This window comes from Geotrypetes seraphini, chromosome 3, assembly GCF_902459505.1.
Source record: "Geotrypetes seraphini chromosome 3, aGeoSer1.1, whole genome shotgun sequence".
Lineage (NCBI taxonomy): Eukaryota > Metazoa > Chordata > Amphibia > Gymnophiona > Dermophiidae > Geotrypetes > Geotrypetes seraphini.
In genome coordinates this window covers 281644411-281660591 of record NC_047086.1, presented here as the reverse complement: position 1 = coordinate 281660591, position 16181 = coordinate 281644411, and the positions used below count along the sequence as shown (strand labels likewise).

The following is a 16181-nucleotide window of genomic DNA, read 5'->3' as shown; positions in this document are numbered from 1 at the left end:
GGCCTGGGATAGGCTATGGGATCTTGCCAAGAAAGAGATAATGGTTACTGCGGATGGGCAGACAAGATGGGCCATTTGACATTTATCTGCCATCATGTTTCTATGTTTCTGTTAACCAGGGATCGAGAGCAGACTGTTTGGTATGCTTAGGGGGTTCAGCAGCATGACGGCTACTTTTTTGCGCCTTTTCCCATCCTAGTGCGCATCCGGTGGTCCGCTGAAGTGGAGGCATAGTCATACAATGAGGTCTAACCAAAAGCCCGAAGATCAGCTTTGTGAGAGCATTCCCAGCACTGTGGGAGTGAATTCTTCTACAGTTGCTAAGAAAGAGCTGTGAGCGCGTGGAGTCCAATGTATCAGGTCACAGTGAGTACAAGGAGCTGAAAGCTTGTGAGAGATGTTGGGGAAAGTTTAAAAAGTGGGGTTTTCTGAGTTTGGGAAGTGTGACAAATATCGTGTTTTTGGTGTGAATTTGTTGCCAGCGGACATCTTGGATTTTTAGCAATCTTTTTTTCTTCTTCTCCATGCTTCTTCAAAACTTTGATTTTTGCCTGGAAAACTGCTGGGATGGAGTCCTTGGAGTCTCCTCTTATGAATTTATGCCAGGATTGTGCAGATTTAGTGCTTTTAGAGTGTCCTTGCGCCACATGGTGCAGCTGGGTGGGGAAGCGGCTGTAGTGACTGCCTTAGCTTTCCCCCCACAGAAGCAGGTGATCAGATCCAGATCCTGGTGGTGATCCTACTGTCCTGCGCTTAATTAAGTTTGCGGCTCTGCCTTATCTTCCTGCTGAATCTTTGCAAGACTTGAATTTAGTGACTCAGCCGGCTCTGTCCACTTCTTCTCCATAGCTTTGTAGTAGACACTCACATTCTGCAACGTTTCCCTGGCATCTGGATATGAGTTTTAAGGTCTCTGAGCAGTTTGACTCTCTGGAAGATACTTTGAAGAGTGCTAGAGCTATGTCATGCTTGTATCCACTGGTGCAGGAATGTCAGCAGCTTTTGGGGGAGCCCAAGGTGGATTCTTTGGTGGCACAAGTGACTAAGCGCATCTCTCTTCTCAGTGATGGGGGAGTTGAGTTGAAAGATAATGCAGGACCGCCATGTGGATGTGGTCCTCAGGAATCTTTTTGAACCAGCCAATTTGGGCATCAAAGCTGCTTGGGGACGTCTTTTGTTGCATGCACTGGTGTCAGCTGTGCATGCTAGAGACTGATGCAGTGGAGTCTCCTCCTCAACTGCTGATTATAAAGTGGATGCGTTTTGAAAGTGCTGGCAAAAGTGTCAGAGTACTCTGTTTTCACCTGCTGAATGCTCTGGGTCAGGCTATGGGCTGGTGATTCCACTTTCAAGGCGACTTCAGCGTGGCTGTATTTTAAAGGGCAATTATTGTTTGGCAAAGGCCTGGATGTCCTCATGGATTCAGTATTGGACCATCACCCAAAAACCCTGCCTGATAGTAGACCTCCAGGGGTAGGGATAGTAGACCTCCAGGGCATTCTAATTTTCAGGGCTCCAGACAGTATGCACATTCCATGTCACAGGGATTTTCCCAGAGCTTCCAAAGTCGGTATGTGGGCTACAGGCATTCCCAAACTTACACCGCCTGTCCTGCACACCCTGCCAGAAAGACACCATGATGCCAGGTCGCCAAATGCCCTTCTGTGGATAGGGGGCCGGCCGGCTTTCAGAGTTTCTACCTGCCTGGATGCACATTACAGCATACCAGTGGGTCTTGGACATTATTCGATCAGGATACAAGCTGGAATTTGCCCAGCCTTTGTCAGATTGGTTCGTGGATTTTCTGACCGGACGACCGGACAAGGCGCTCAGAATCCAGGATACTGTTCAGCACTTTCTGGATATTCAAGCTAGAGAGCTGATGTCACGCAACCTCTCGGGCTCAGGCAGATACTCTGTATACTTTATTGTGCCAAAGAAAGGCTCAGAAGATTGGAGTCATATTCTGGATCTTCAGCACGTGAATGTGGCTCTCAGGATTCCCCGCTTCCAAATGGAGACCATGTGGTTGGTCATTACAACAGTGGCTCCGGGGGAATTTCTGACCTTCCTGGATCTTATGGAAGCATACTTACACATTCCCATATTTCTGGCCCATCGCAAGTTTCTGCAGTTTCACGTTCTGGAGCAGTATTACCAGTTCAGCCCTGCCCTCTGGACTGGCGACAGTGCCTCGGACCTTCACCAAGGTGATGGTTGTGGTGGCAGCTTACTTGAGGAAGATGGGTCTGCAAGTTTACCCTTATCTGGATGACTGGTTGATCAGAGCTCCTTTGTTGGCTGAGGGACATCGCACAGTGGAGCAGATGCTTCAGGTACTGGAGTACTTGGGCTGGATTGTCATCCTTAGAGTCATCTGCAGCCCACACAGTCATTGGCATACTTGGGAGTCCTCTTCAATAAGGCTGTGAGCTGTGTCTACCTGCCCGAGACTCACAGACAGAAACTGTGTGCCCAGATTTCTGCACTTTTGGAGAAGCCAGCTTCTTCGGCATGGGATTATCTTCAAGTCCTAGGCTCCATGGTTGCCACACTGGATGTGGTTTCTTGGGCAGGGGAGCATACATTACTCTCTCACTGGGCACCACAATGAGATGCCTTGCAGATTTGTCTGCCATGGCATCTAGAGGCTCAGGCAAGCATGGACTGGTGGATTCATCCACAATCCCACTTTTCATTGTCTCCTGTATCATGGTGATGGCAGATGCCAGCCTTCAGGACTGGAGTTCTCATTGCAATCATTGTCCTGTTCAGGGGTTGGACACCCTTACAGAGAAAGTGGCCCATCTGCCCGGTGGAGCTCAGGCTATTTGTTTGGCTCAGATGAGGTTGCAGAAGACTCCAGAGGACCAAGCGGGCAAGTTCTTCTCCGACTATGTGACGGCAGTAGCCTATGTAAATTGCCAGGGAGGGACCAAGAGTGCTCCTCTGGCTCAGGAAGCCCACCTTCTTTTTCTTGGGCGGAACATCTTCTGGCACTGACAGCAGCTCATGTGGTGAGAGTGGACAACGTGCAAGCTGACCTCAGTGGACGGTATCTGGGGGGCGGGCGAGTGGCTCTGGTTCCCACAGGCATTTCAGATGATTGTGGAGCACTGGGGAAGTCCCGGCGTCGATCTCATAGCCATTTCACGATACAGGAAGGTGCTTTACTTCTTCTGTCGAAGTTCAGAGCGAGGAAGCGGTTAGCTAGACACACTGGTGCAGTTCTGGCAGCAGGAGTTTTCTGCTGTTTTTACTCCTGGGCCATTGGTCGACCGTATCCTTCAGAGGATTTTGGTTCTTCTTGGCCGCGTTATGCTGGTGGCTTCAGCTAGTTCACGCAGGTGTGTGGGTTGCAGCCTTTAGGATAAGCGCTTCTTCGGACCCTTTCATGCATGGTCCTGTTACCTTGTCAGTATTGGGGCTTTTGCTCTTCCGGTATGGCTCTTGAGCATGCGACCTTTGGGCATTTGAGATGTTCTGCCCTTGTTGTTGAGGCTCTTGTAAAGTCTAAGAAGTCATCCAGAGGGATGGTGTACGCTACGGTGCGGAAGGCCTTCCAATATTGGTGCATCCAAGACCAGGTGGATCTGTATTCATCTCCGATCTTGCTGATGCTCACCTTTTTTTCTATGGGAAAGATGGTGGCTTCTCTGTGGGTCCCAATAGCCAGGCTCTCTTACTTAGATCCCGGGACAGTTGGTCCTCTTTGCAGGTTCATTCTGCTATTGCTCAATTCTTGCAGGGGGTTCATCATGCCAGATGGCTGGTTGTCCATCCTATCCCCTGCCTCGGACCTTAGCGTAGTGCTGTCTAGCTTTATCTAGACTCCCGTTGGCCTTCTTTCAGATGCTTCTCTGTTGGATTTTATGCTCTAAGCTGTTTCGGCTTTTCATGTTGCTTGGGCAGTGCTTGCCTTTCTGCCGATAGGTTCGTCGACTCAGAACCGCCTATTGTAGCCTCTGGACGTATGCAGAAATTAGTTAGCAGTATTTTTGTCCACTGCCACAAAGGGGCCCCATTTGTGGGCATTTTAAAATGTGTTTGTATTACAATGGGGTTCAATAACTTTCAATAAACATAAACATGCTTGTTGCCTAGGATCTATCAAAGAGTTGATCCTGCCTGGTTAAAATGGTGTGCTATTTATTCTGAAATGAGCTAAAATAAATGAATAAAAGCCCACAGAATTTGTTTAGTAAGGTGTTTATGCTAACATTGGTGAGGCCAGTCTACAATGATTTCATTCAATTTTGTTTGAAAAATCTGATAATTCTGGGATTGCAGTCATGTTTAAAGGTCCCAGGTGCTTGGTTGATTTAGAAATATAAAATGTGTACATTAGAACAAGGGAAACATATAGGTAACACACTTAATGGGGAACAAACTGCCTGACTCAGTACGTCGAGCTTCTTCTCTGGCAGTGTTCAAATTCAGACTCAAAGCTTACTTTGAAGCTGCTTTCAATTAGAGAATGACATGGGAGCAATTTTTTCCACGTCCCCGCAGGAACTCAATTTCCCTGTCCCATCCCCACAAATTTTGTCACTGTCCCTGTCCCATTCCTGTAAGTTCTACATTAACCGCAGAAGCCTTGAACACATGATTTTAAAGTGTTTGAGGCTTGTGAAAATGAGAACAGAGCTTGCAGGAATGGGGCAGGGACAGGAAAAGAATTTGACGGGATGGGAAAATGAATTCCCGCAGGGACGGGGGAAAAATTGTCCCCGTGTCATTCTCTACTTTCAATTCCAAACTCCAACCCACCTTCTAAGCACCAATATCTGTCTTATCGTTCCCGCTGTAATTCCCCCACCTGCGCACTGTGTATTGATGCACCTTCTTGTCCAGTTTGTCTGTCTTGACTAGATTGTAAGCTCTTTTGAGCAGGGACTGTCTCTTCTGTGTTTTCATGTACAGCACTCTGTATATCTAGTAGAACTTTAGAAATGATTAGTAGTAGTAGTTTCCGTATAGAACATCATTTTGCATTCTTTCATTGGTTTGCAGCACCAGAAACCAGTGTTCTGGCTGTACTGTATTTAAAAATGGAAAATGTCAAAAAGATCATTCAGAACCGTGGAGTACAGCTGCTTTCCTTTTGTAAATGCTTTGTGTATTTCATTTTTAGTTCTTCTCCTTAGGCTCTTGTAAATCTCTCATGTCTGTGTACAGTGGTCTGCGCCATATACTGAGTAATTCAGATCTATTTCATGGGCCTAGCATCCCCTGCAGTACTGGGCCTGCTTGTTGTAATCTTTGTCCCTCTGTTTCCTTATTAATTTCTGCATTTGTCTGTATAATCATTGTGACAGATTCCGTATTTATAAGCTGCATTCACTTTTTCTGTTAATGACAGATTCGGATTCCCAGTACAGCCGTGAAGTAATGCCCTTGCTATATCCTCTTTTTGTCTACCTCCATCTCGACATGGTCCAGAATGGGCTCAAGAGCGCAGTAGACAGTTTTTATAGTCGCTTTCATGGCATGTTCCTGCAGAATGCCAGCCAGAAGGACATCATCGACCAGCTACAGACCACCTTGACTCTCCAGGACATTCTTTCCAATTTTAAGCTACGTGCATTCCTGGATAATAAGTATGTCATTCGCCTCCAAGAAGACAGCTACAATTATCTTCTTCGCTACCTCCAAAGTGACAACAACACAGTTCTGTGCAAAGTTCTTACCTTACATATTCACCTGGATGTGCAACCTGTCAAAAGAACAGACTACCAGTTATATGCCAGCGGCAGCACAGCACGGAATGGAGGCAACAGCCTGGAGCCCTCAGATGTGCCCACATCCATACTACAAAATGAGGCGGCACTGAGCATGTTGCAGGACAGCATCAAGCGTGTGAAGGATGGGCCACCATCACTGACCACCATATGCTTCTATGCTTTTTACAACACAGAGCAGCTGCTGAATACAGCAGAGATCTCTTCAGACAGCAAGCTGCTGGCTGCTGGCTTTGACAACTCTTGTGTGAAGATCTGGAGCCTGAGATCTAGAAAACTACAGGTGGAGCCACCTCGGGTGGATGTTTCTCGTATCCGTTTGGCTTGTGATGTTCTGGACAAGGAGGTAAGGATTGCTTACTGTGTAATCCATTGTGTACAAGGGTGATTAAAATTCGTAGCAATTTGCATGAGTTGCTTCTTTGCTCATTTTCCCTTTGTAAGAGTATACAGTGATATGACAAAGTTTCCTCCCTCTTGATTTCTCCTGTTATTACATATACTGTATGTCACACTGAATGGTTTCTAAACAAAATGTATATTAAACAAAAGGAACCCAATTAAACACAACACAGTTTTTAAATTATAACTCCATTTAATTAAGGAACAAAGTTATCCAACACCAATATCACTCATGTGAACAACTGCCCCTATCATTTGCTATGATACTACATTATTTTACACCCATGTGCTATCAACTTCACTAATAAGAATCAAACTGCCTGTTCAAGGAGAAATTTCTGACCCAATCCAGCATCAGAGGATGTTGCTATCCACTGGGGATAAAGGCTGCCTCTGCGCATACCCTCTTTTTTCCACTTATAACTAACGGCCTCTTTTACAAAGTCGCGCTAGCGGCTGCCATGCAGCAACAGCCCTAAAGCCCTTTAAATCTCTTATGGGCTTTGGGGCCGTTAGCACAGCATAGCCACTAGCGCGACTTTGAAAAAAAGAGGCTGTAAGTCTCTTAAGAAAGCCAAGATAAGAATATGAAACAGGGATACCAATCTGAAATCTCTGTTAACCCTTGTAGTGTAAATCAAGGAATCCTGCTTCATCTAGACATCTGCTCCTCAGCTCTAACAGCAGGGATGTTGATGGGGTATAAGCTTCTTCAACAGGCTGTTTGTCAGGCTTTACTTTCAGGATTCCTTCGATCTGCACCTCTAAAGAGTTTAAGTGGAGGAGACAGAACATGATGACATATGACCATATAGCCTATCCCAGTGGTCTCAAACTCAAACCCTTTGCAAGGCCACATTTTGGATTTGTAGGTACTTGGAGGGCTTCAGAAAAAAAATAGTTAATGTCATTAAAGAAATGACAATTTTGCATGAGGTAAAACTCATTATCATTTCTAAATCTTTCCTTTTGGCTAAGTCTTAATAATAATATTGTAATTTATAGCTAAAGAGACATATGATCAAGAAACTGTTTTGTTTTACTTTTGTGATTATGATAAACATACCGAGGGCCTCAAAATAGTACATGTGCCCCCCCCCCAGGCCGCAAATTTGAGACCACTGGCCTATCCTATCTAGTCTACCCGTCCACATCAAACTTCCCAGCTTTATAGTCCCTTCGCATTCCTCAGAAATCAAATGCACTTGTCCTGTGCATTCTTGGATTCTGATACTGTCCCAATCTCTTCTGCTTCCATGGGATGCTGTTCCATGCCTTCACTGCCCTTCTGTAAAAAGATTTCCTTTAATTACTCAGGTCTACCTCCTTTCAACATTGTTATAATTATTTCCCTCTTCGTTGAGCTACTTGTCAAATTCTTTTTCCTGACCTTATCAGCATTTTACATCTAACTTACCAGTGCTTGCGCTTTTCCCCATTGCTTCATTTGGATCCGCTTCCATCTTTTTTTTTTTTTTATATTTCTTTATTCATTTTCACAAATTACATTAAGTGTTAATATTTTCATTCACAGTAACATTAGATACATCACTTATAAACTATCATTGGTATGTTACATATATTCTTATCCCTATCCCTCCCTATCCCTCTCCCATCCCCCCCACCCATATACTCCATTATTGTATGATATATGTAATAATAAAATCCCCCCTCCCTACCTCACATACTAATAAACAATAAACACAAGGGAAATAATTTTACTTAATCCTGACAGTATTTTGTTAATGGTTTCCATACATCCTGAAATTTCTTAAAATATCCCTTTTGTAACGCAATAAATCTTTCCATTTTATAGATATGGCATAAAGAATTCCACCAAAAGTTATAATTTAATCTCTTCCAGTCTTTCCAATTATATGTGATTTGTTGAATGGCAACCCCTGTCATTATTAGTAATAATTTATTGTTATTCGCAGAAATCTGACTTTTTGCTCTCATATCCATACCAAATATCACAGTATCATAGGACAATGCCACCGGGTTCTCCAATAAGTTATTAATTTGGTCCCAAATTGATTTCCAAAAATTCATAATATATGGGCAATGAAACAATAAATGATCTAAAGTTCCTACTTCTAAATGACAATGCCAGCATCTATTAGACAAAGAACTATCTATTTTTTGCAACCTAACAGGGGTCCATAACGCTCTATGCAACAGAAAAAACCAAGTTTGTCTCATAGATGCTGACACCGTACATTTCATCCTCCAAGACCAAATTTGCTTCCATCTTTTTATAATGCATAGTATTTGTAAACCATGACAAAGCCTAATGTAAATTTTTTACCTTTTACTGCTGCTCATTTTAGTTGATCTATTTTTCCTCAGTTCTAGCATAGTTCACCTGTTAAAAGCTACTGTATTTTTCGCTCCATGAGACGCACTTTTTCCATCCCCAAAAAGGGGGTGGAAATGTAAGTGTGTCTTATGAAGCGAAGATACAAATTTGCTAAGCCTGCTGCCACCGCCGCATCTTTTAACCCCCCCCCCCCCGCCACTGCTGCATATTTTTAACACCTCCCAACGCCGCTGCATATTTTTACCACCCCTGCCGCCGCATCTTTAAAACCCACTCGCCCGCTGTTGTAACAATTTCCAGGTCGTTTATAAATATGTTGAAGAGCACGGATCCAAGCACCGAACCCTGTGGCACTCCACTCATGACGCTTTTCCAGTTCGAGTATTGTGTATTTACCCCCACTCTCTGTTTCCTATCCACAAGCCAGTGTTTAATCCACGTGAGTATTTCACCCTCAATTCCATGGCTCGCAATTTTTCAAAGTAGTCATTCATGCGGAACCTTGTCAAACGCCTTCTGAAAATCCAGATATATGATGTCGACTGGGTCACCCTTGTCTAACTGCCTGTTTACTCCCTCAAAGAAGTGCAGCAAGTTCGTCAAGCAAGATATTCCTTTGCTGAAGCCGTGCTGGCTGGTCCTCATCAGATTGTTTCCATCAAGGTGATCAATGATGCGGTCTTTTATCAGCGCCTCTACCATCTTTCCCAGTACCGAGGTCAGACTCAACGGTTTGTAGTTTCCTGGATCTCCCCTCAAACCTTTCTTGAAGATCGGCGTAACATTTGCCACTTTCCAGTCTTCCGGACTCTTTCCCAATTTGATCGACAGATTGGCTATTAGTTGAAGCAGTTCAGCTATAGCCCCTTTCAGTTCCTTGATTACCCCTGGATGGATGCCATCTGGTTCCGGGGATTTATCATTTTTAAGCTTATCAATCTGTCTCCGTTTCCTGTTTCCTGTCTCCGTTTCCTGCATATAACCTGTTGGCTTACGGTATGTTGTGCATATCCTCTTCGGTAAATACAGATGCAAAAAATGTGTTCAGTTTGTTGACGATGGCTTTGTCCTCCTTTAGCACTCCCTTTATTCCATGGTCATTCAACGGCCCCACCGCTTCCTTCGCGGGTTGTTTCCCCTTAATATATCGAAAGAACAGTGTAAAGTTTTTTTGCCTCCTTTGCTATTTTTTCCTCGTGGTCTCTTTTGGCCCCTCTTACCGCCTTATGGCACCTTCTTTGATGATGTTTGTGCTTTTTCCAGTTTTCGTCCATTTTGACCTTTTCCATTCCTTAAACGAAGTCTTCTTGTCTCTGATCACGTCCTTCATCGCTACAATGAGCCACACTGGTTCCTTGTTCTTTTTCCTCTTGGATCCCTTGTTGATATGAGGTATATATAGATTTTGCACCTCGGTGACTGTGTCCTTAAAAAGGGACCATGCTTGCTCTAGCATTTTTACAGTGCTTATCTTCTTAATCTTTTTTCCCACCATGAGTCTCATCCCTTCATAATTCCCTTTTCAGAAGTTCAGTGCCATGGCCGTCGTTCTGGATCGATGTTTTGCCCCTGTGTCCAGGTTGAAGCGGATCATATTGTGATCACTGCTTCCCAGTGTCCCTTCTACTTCTACACCTTGCACTGGTCCTCATAGTCTATTTAGAATTAAGTCCAGAATTGCATTTCCTCTCGTATTTTCCTTAACAAGTTGTTCTAGGAAGCAATCACCTACAGCATCCAGTAACTTGGTCTCCCTACTGCAGCTGGAGATGCCTAAGTTCCAGTCTATCCCCAGATAATTGAAGTCACCCATGATAACTGCGTTGCCTCCCTTTCAGTTGCGTTTAATCTCGTCCGTCATTTCTCCATCAATTTCTTCGGACTGCCCTGGGGGTCGGTAGTAGATGCTGATCTTCGTTTCTGTTCCATTTGTTCCCGGTACTTTGGCCCATAGAGACTCTACCTTAATTTTCATTTCCGGCATGTTCTCTCTGGTAGACTCAATTCGCTCTTTGATATATAGGGCAATACCCCCACCTTTTTGTCCTACTCTGTCTCTGTGGTGTAGCTTGTGTCCCGATAGCACAGTGTCCCAGGCATTTTCCTCATTCCACCATGTTTCTGTGACGCTGATGATGTCAAGATTATCTTTTTGTGCCATAGCTTCCAATTCCCCCATCTTATTTCTTAGGCTTCTTGCGTTTGTGTACATACACTTGAGTTTGCGGCCTGTTACTTTCTTGCAATTCCTTCCCTCTTATGTCCCTTTCGATCCGTCAGGATTTCTGTCTTGCCTATGATCCGGTGAATCTTCCCTACTATCTTCCTGCACGGTATCCTCTGGATATACCAGTTCCAAACCATCGACTCTTGGTCGACTGTCGGCTTTCCCCTTCTTCCTAGTTTAAAAACTTTTCAATTTCTCTCTTGATGTTGCTTGCAAGTAGCCTTGTTCCGTCTCCGCTGAGTTGGAGTCCATCCTTCCTGAATAGCTTGCTCTTCTCCCAGAATGATGTCCAGTTGCACACGAAGTAGAATCCTTCTTCCTCACACCAGCGCCTAATCCATGCGTTGACTGCTTGCAGTTCCGTCTGCCTCTTCTCGTCGGCCCTGGGTAACGGTAGGATCTCTGAGAATGCTACCCTCTGCGTTCTGGTCTTCAGTTTCCCTCCTAGCATCCGGAACTGGTCCTTCAGTCCTTTCTGCTGTAGTTCCTGTTGCTCACGTTATTTGTCCCTCACGTGGATCACCACCGCCATATCTTCCTCTTACATACTGTCTATGATCCTGTCGATGTGGCTCACTATGTCTTCTACCTTGGCTCCCGGTAGGCAGGTCACCAGCCAATCCTGTCTTCCTCCCGCTTTGTGGCTGTCGACTTGTCTGATGATGGAGTCCCCCACGACAATTGTTGTCCTCTCTATCTTCTCTTGCCTCTCTAGCCACAGGTCTGTGTTCCTGGTGTATGACCATCTCTCCAGCCGTATGACCATCTCACCATGTCCTCTGTGCACTTCCATCTTCCCTTATCCTGGCGTTGGCTTGCACCGGACTCGTCTTCTTGTGGGTTCCCTTCGCTGTTTCCAGGTCTCGCTGCTGTGTCACCCATTTCTTCCTTGTCGTTGTCCTCCAGGTGGTCCTCACTCCCTGTAGGTGTATCTTGGCAGTCCCACTGTTGCTGGTGATTTTCCACGTCCTTCCTGTATGTCTCCTTGATGAACTTCTCTAACTCCCGGACTTCTTCTTGATGTTTGCTGCCTCTCTGTCCTCCTCCTCCACTGCTCGAAATGCTTCTAGTTCCAGTATTCTGCCTTCTAGGAGTCTGACTTGTTTCTTCAGGCTCTCCAGTTCATCGCATCGAGTGCATGCATAAGACCGCCTCCCAGAAGGGAGGTAGTCATACATATAGCAGACGGTGCAGAAAACTGGGTAGCTCAACTTCCTGCTTCTGTCTGCTGCTTCCATTGCTGTCCGCTTGCTGGTCTGCTGTCTGAAGTGGCTGCTCCCTGAAATGGCTTTTCCCTGTTTCCTTATGCAGCGTCAGGAGAAGCTCTGCCCACACACGTACGCGACTGCATGTACGCTCCGGTGGCTTTCAAGAAGTCTCAAACCTTAAAATGCACTGCGAAGGTAAGGGGGAGGGAGGGAGATAGATAGATAGATAGATTTGGGTAGGTAGGAAGGAGGGAGGGGGCCGCACGTGATCGGGGACCACGCACATTCCCTCCCTTAACTGAGGGGACAAGGCCATTCACTGCTTCAAGGGGCGGTGGATGGCCTTGTCCCCGTACCTGCGGTGAGCACCTTTCTCCCCTCCACCGTTTTAGCGGGTTACCCGCGGGTAACATCCACCATGTCATTCTCTAGCCCCTTGCTCTCTCTCTGCTCTCTGCTTCCTTCTGCTCTTTCTTCCCCCTCTTCTCTCCTCTCATGTTTGCCTGCTTTCCTCCTCTGTAGTCTCCTCCCCTTTTAAGGGGGAGCTCTGGTGGATGATGTTGGGGGTGGGTGGGCGGAGCTAACTCTCGCCGCTGCCCCTTTCTTTTTCTCTGCTCTCTGCTTCCTTCTGCTCTTTCTCCCCCCTCTTCTCTCCTCTCATGTTTGCCTGCTTTCCTCCCCTGTAGTCTCCTTCTCCTGCACAGTCCATCCAGTCTGCCCAGCAGTCTCATACTTATCATCTAGTAATCATTTTACTTTCTAAATTTCCCTATAAGATGTCCTCCTCTCCCCCTCGATAAGCAAGATCTGCACTTGGATGATATGAATGTGGCATAAAATGTCATATACAGGACACAATGTGGTATAAAATGTCATATACAGGTCACAAACCATAGAAGTCTGTTCAGCATCGGCCACATTGTCCCAGTGCCAGAGTTGCCATCAAAGCTAACTCCAACCCGTCATGTCTTGCCATATACAGGACAAAAACTGTAGAAGTCCTTCTGACATCCGCTTCACTTCCCCACTGCTGGGGCTGCGCATCATGAACAAAATTATAGTTTTTGATCTGATGATCTTTTGAGTTTTGTGTTGATACTATCCTCTTTCTGTTTAAGGATCCTTTGTGTCTACCCAACACATCTTTGAACTTGGTCACTGTTTTTGCCTCCACCACCTCAGCAGGGAGGGCACTCCAGGCATCCACCACCCTCTCATGAAAAAGTATTTCCTGGCATTACTCCTAAGCCTGTCACCCGACAACCTCATATTATGTCCTCTTGTTTTACTGCTTCTGTATCTCTGGAAAATATTTGTTTGTAGATTAATACCATTCAAGCATTTAAATTTCTATATCATATTTCCTCTATCCTTTCCTCTATCCTTTCTCTCCTCTTCTCATACGTCTCTCAATGCAATCCCAATATCATTTTTGTCACCTTCCTCTGGACCGCTTCTTCTCACATCCTTGTCAAGATACAGCCTTCAGAAATGAACACAGTATTTCAAGTGGGGCCTCACCAGCAACTTGTACAGGGGCACTAGTGTCAGCCTAGAGGCCTCTGGGAGATTATATCAATCTGACCCTGGCATGGGAAGGCAGATAGACCCTTAGTGCAGGGAAACTGTTTTAAGTAGCCCTGATTGATATATTTTAAGTTTCAAGTAGCCCTGCTTGAATCATGGCTAGCTAAAAGGTGTTAATGTCTAATTAAGAGGGTGCTTAGGACAATGGTGCACAGATCAAGCCAGAGACTTAATCCCATCACCATGCTTACAGGTATCTCACCCTCCTTAGCAATTAAATTAACCATTGTTTCAAACAGTTTACAAATTCTAAACAGAAAGATACTGGGGCATACAGGTTTCTATATTGAGCCAAGGTATAAAAGCCTGCTCTCTGCAACACACAGCTCTCTCTCTTTTCCTACGGAGCTATCTCTTGGCTCTTCTGCAAGCTTCTATGTCCCTCTCTGCCTCTGACCTCTGTAAGGCAGTGAGACTGCTTGCTCTCTGCTTAAGTGTAATGCTCTCTGCTTAATTGTAATGCTTATAAATATTACTTTTCTGTAAGACTATTTCTATAATATATTCTTTATATAATCACCCCTGGCTGTGCTTCTTATTTGATTCTATCCCTAATGAAACTTCTGTGAAGGAACTGAACCTGGGACCTGGCGTTTGTCAGTACGCCTTTCACTTAACCCCTACCACCTAATATTGTGGGGGCCACTTTCAAACTGACAACTAGCACCTACCTTTTTCTACTGGCGGTTCCTTTTTCTATGCAGCCCAGCATCCTTCTGGCTACAGCCACCGCTTTGTCATATTGTTTCGCAGTCTTGAGATCCTCAGACACTATCACACCAAGGTCCATCTCCCAGTCAGTGCAGATCAGCTTCTTACCCCCTAACATATACAGCATCATTATACTTCTTCGCATGAGGGGGGTTTTGCAGGTTCCTATTCCTGTCTCTGCACTTTCCATGCTGTTTGCTCAGTTCTCTCTGCTCTTTGTGTATACCTCTGTGGAGAAACAGTTTCTTAGTAAATGTTTTATTTGGGGGGAAAAATGTATCTTGAATTACTGAATGTCTGCAGAGCCACCCTTCTTTTGGTATTGGAGAAACAAACTGCATGAACTGATGGGATGCGAGACTCGGTTGGCTTATTCTTCTCGAAAAAGGAGCAGAGACTTTGTCAATGATTGGATTCCTTAACTTGAACATTTTGTCTCCAGGGAATCGTAGTCGCATTTTGAATCGACTTCAGCTGTATACTGATCCACCTGTCTAGGTTCTCTTATCTTTCTGTGTGTTGATTCCTGAGGGTGGGGTGGGGAAGCCCAGTCCTCCATGGTGGGTAGATCGTATTGTAAAAGCTTGTTTGTACATTTGCCTCTGTTTATGGTTGTTTCTTGTTAATAAAAAGATTTGAACATAAATATTAACTACCAAAACTTTAGACCATTCTTCTAGCTTTTGCAGATCTCTTCTCATGTTTTCTGTTCCCTCTGTCCACTCTGTTGCAAATCTTCATGTCATCTGCAAAGAGACACTTTTCCTTTTAATCCTTCAGAAATATCACTCACAAATTCTATTCACTACTACTCTCTGTTGTCTGTAAGTCAACCCATTTCTAATCCAGGTCACAACCTTAGGTCCTAACTTCAACCTGTTAAGTTTGTTGATGAGCCTCCTATGAGGAACTGTGTCAGACTTTGCTGAAATCCAGGTAGACTATATCTAGCACACATCCTCTATCTCAATCAGATTTGTTTGGCATGATTTTCCCTTGAAGAAAGCATGTTTTCTCAAATTTTGTAACCCATTTGATTCCAGGTAGTCCATTATTCTTTCTTTCAGCATATCTTCTGTTATCTTTCCAACCACCGATCTGAGACTTACCGGCCTGTAGTTTCCAAATTCTTCTCTGTTACCACTTTTGTGAAGAGGGACCATATTCACTCTTCTCCAATCCCACAGGACCTTTCCCGTCTCCAAAAATGTATTAATAAACCTGCAAGAGGTCTCACAAGTACTTACATAATGTTACATTAGTGATTTCTATTCCGCCAATACCTCGTGGTTCAAGGCGGATTACAAAAGAAGTTTATCTGGCCATTTCCAGAGGAATTGAAGAGAAGAGCGAGTTGCTTCAGAGAATTGGGATGAGTCTTCCAATGTTAGTTTGTCTTCAAGGATTTATTAAATAGCATGGTTTTTAATTCTTCTCTGAACGATTTGTAGTCTGGGGTCGTTATCAGTAAATTGGAGAGTTGGTAGTCCAGTTTTGTTGCTTGTGTAGCTAGAAGGCCATTGTAGAGTTTTTTTTCATTTGACGTCTCTGATTGGGGGATGCGTGAACGGTTTCTGGGTTCTCCTATGTCTGGTTGAGGTAGTTTGGATTAGGTGGTTGTTTAGGTAGGCTGGGCTGTCACTGTTTATGGTTTTAAATAGTAGGCAGTAGAATTTGAATTGTACTCTTGCTTGTATTGGAAGCTAATGTGAGTCAAGATATGCCACCATGATGTGGTCGTGTTTCCTCAGAGAATAGATAAGTCTTAGCACTGTGTTTTGAACTGTTTGTAGTTGTTTTATTATGGTTGTGGGGCAGGGGAGATAGAGTATGTTGCAGTAGTCTAGAAGACTACTACAAAACAATATAAAAATCATTCACGGTCATGAGAAACTTGAGGCAACTTTGAAAATTCTTCGACAGAACACAATTCCAGCTTTTGGTCTAGTATTTATAGATATAAAAAAATTTATTAATTAGCTGTG

General features: G+C 44.5%; 1 protein-coding gene across 2 annotated transcripts in view; it reads left to right on the top strand.

The window, feature by feature from the left end:
- TAF5L (TATA-box binding protein associated factor 5 like) overlaps nucleotides 1-16181 on the top strand; it is a 101191-nt gene that overhangs the window by 71298 nt on the left and 13712 nt on the right. For both annotated transcript variants that reach the window (XM_033938062.1, XM_033938063.1), the window contains exon 5: nucleotides 5363-6087. In XM_033938062.1, coding sequence (XP_033793953.1) covers nucleotides 5363-6087 — 725 coding nt within the window. The remainder of the gene's footprint in view (nucleotides 1-5362; nucleotides 6088-16181) is intronic.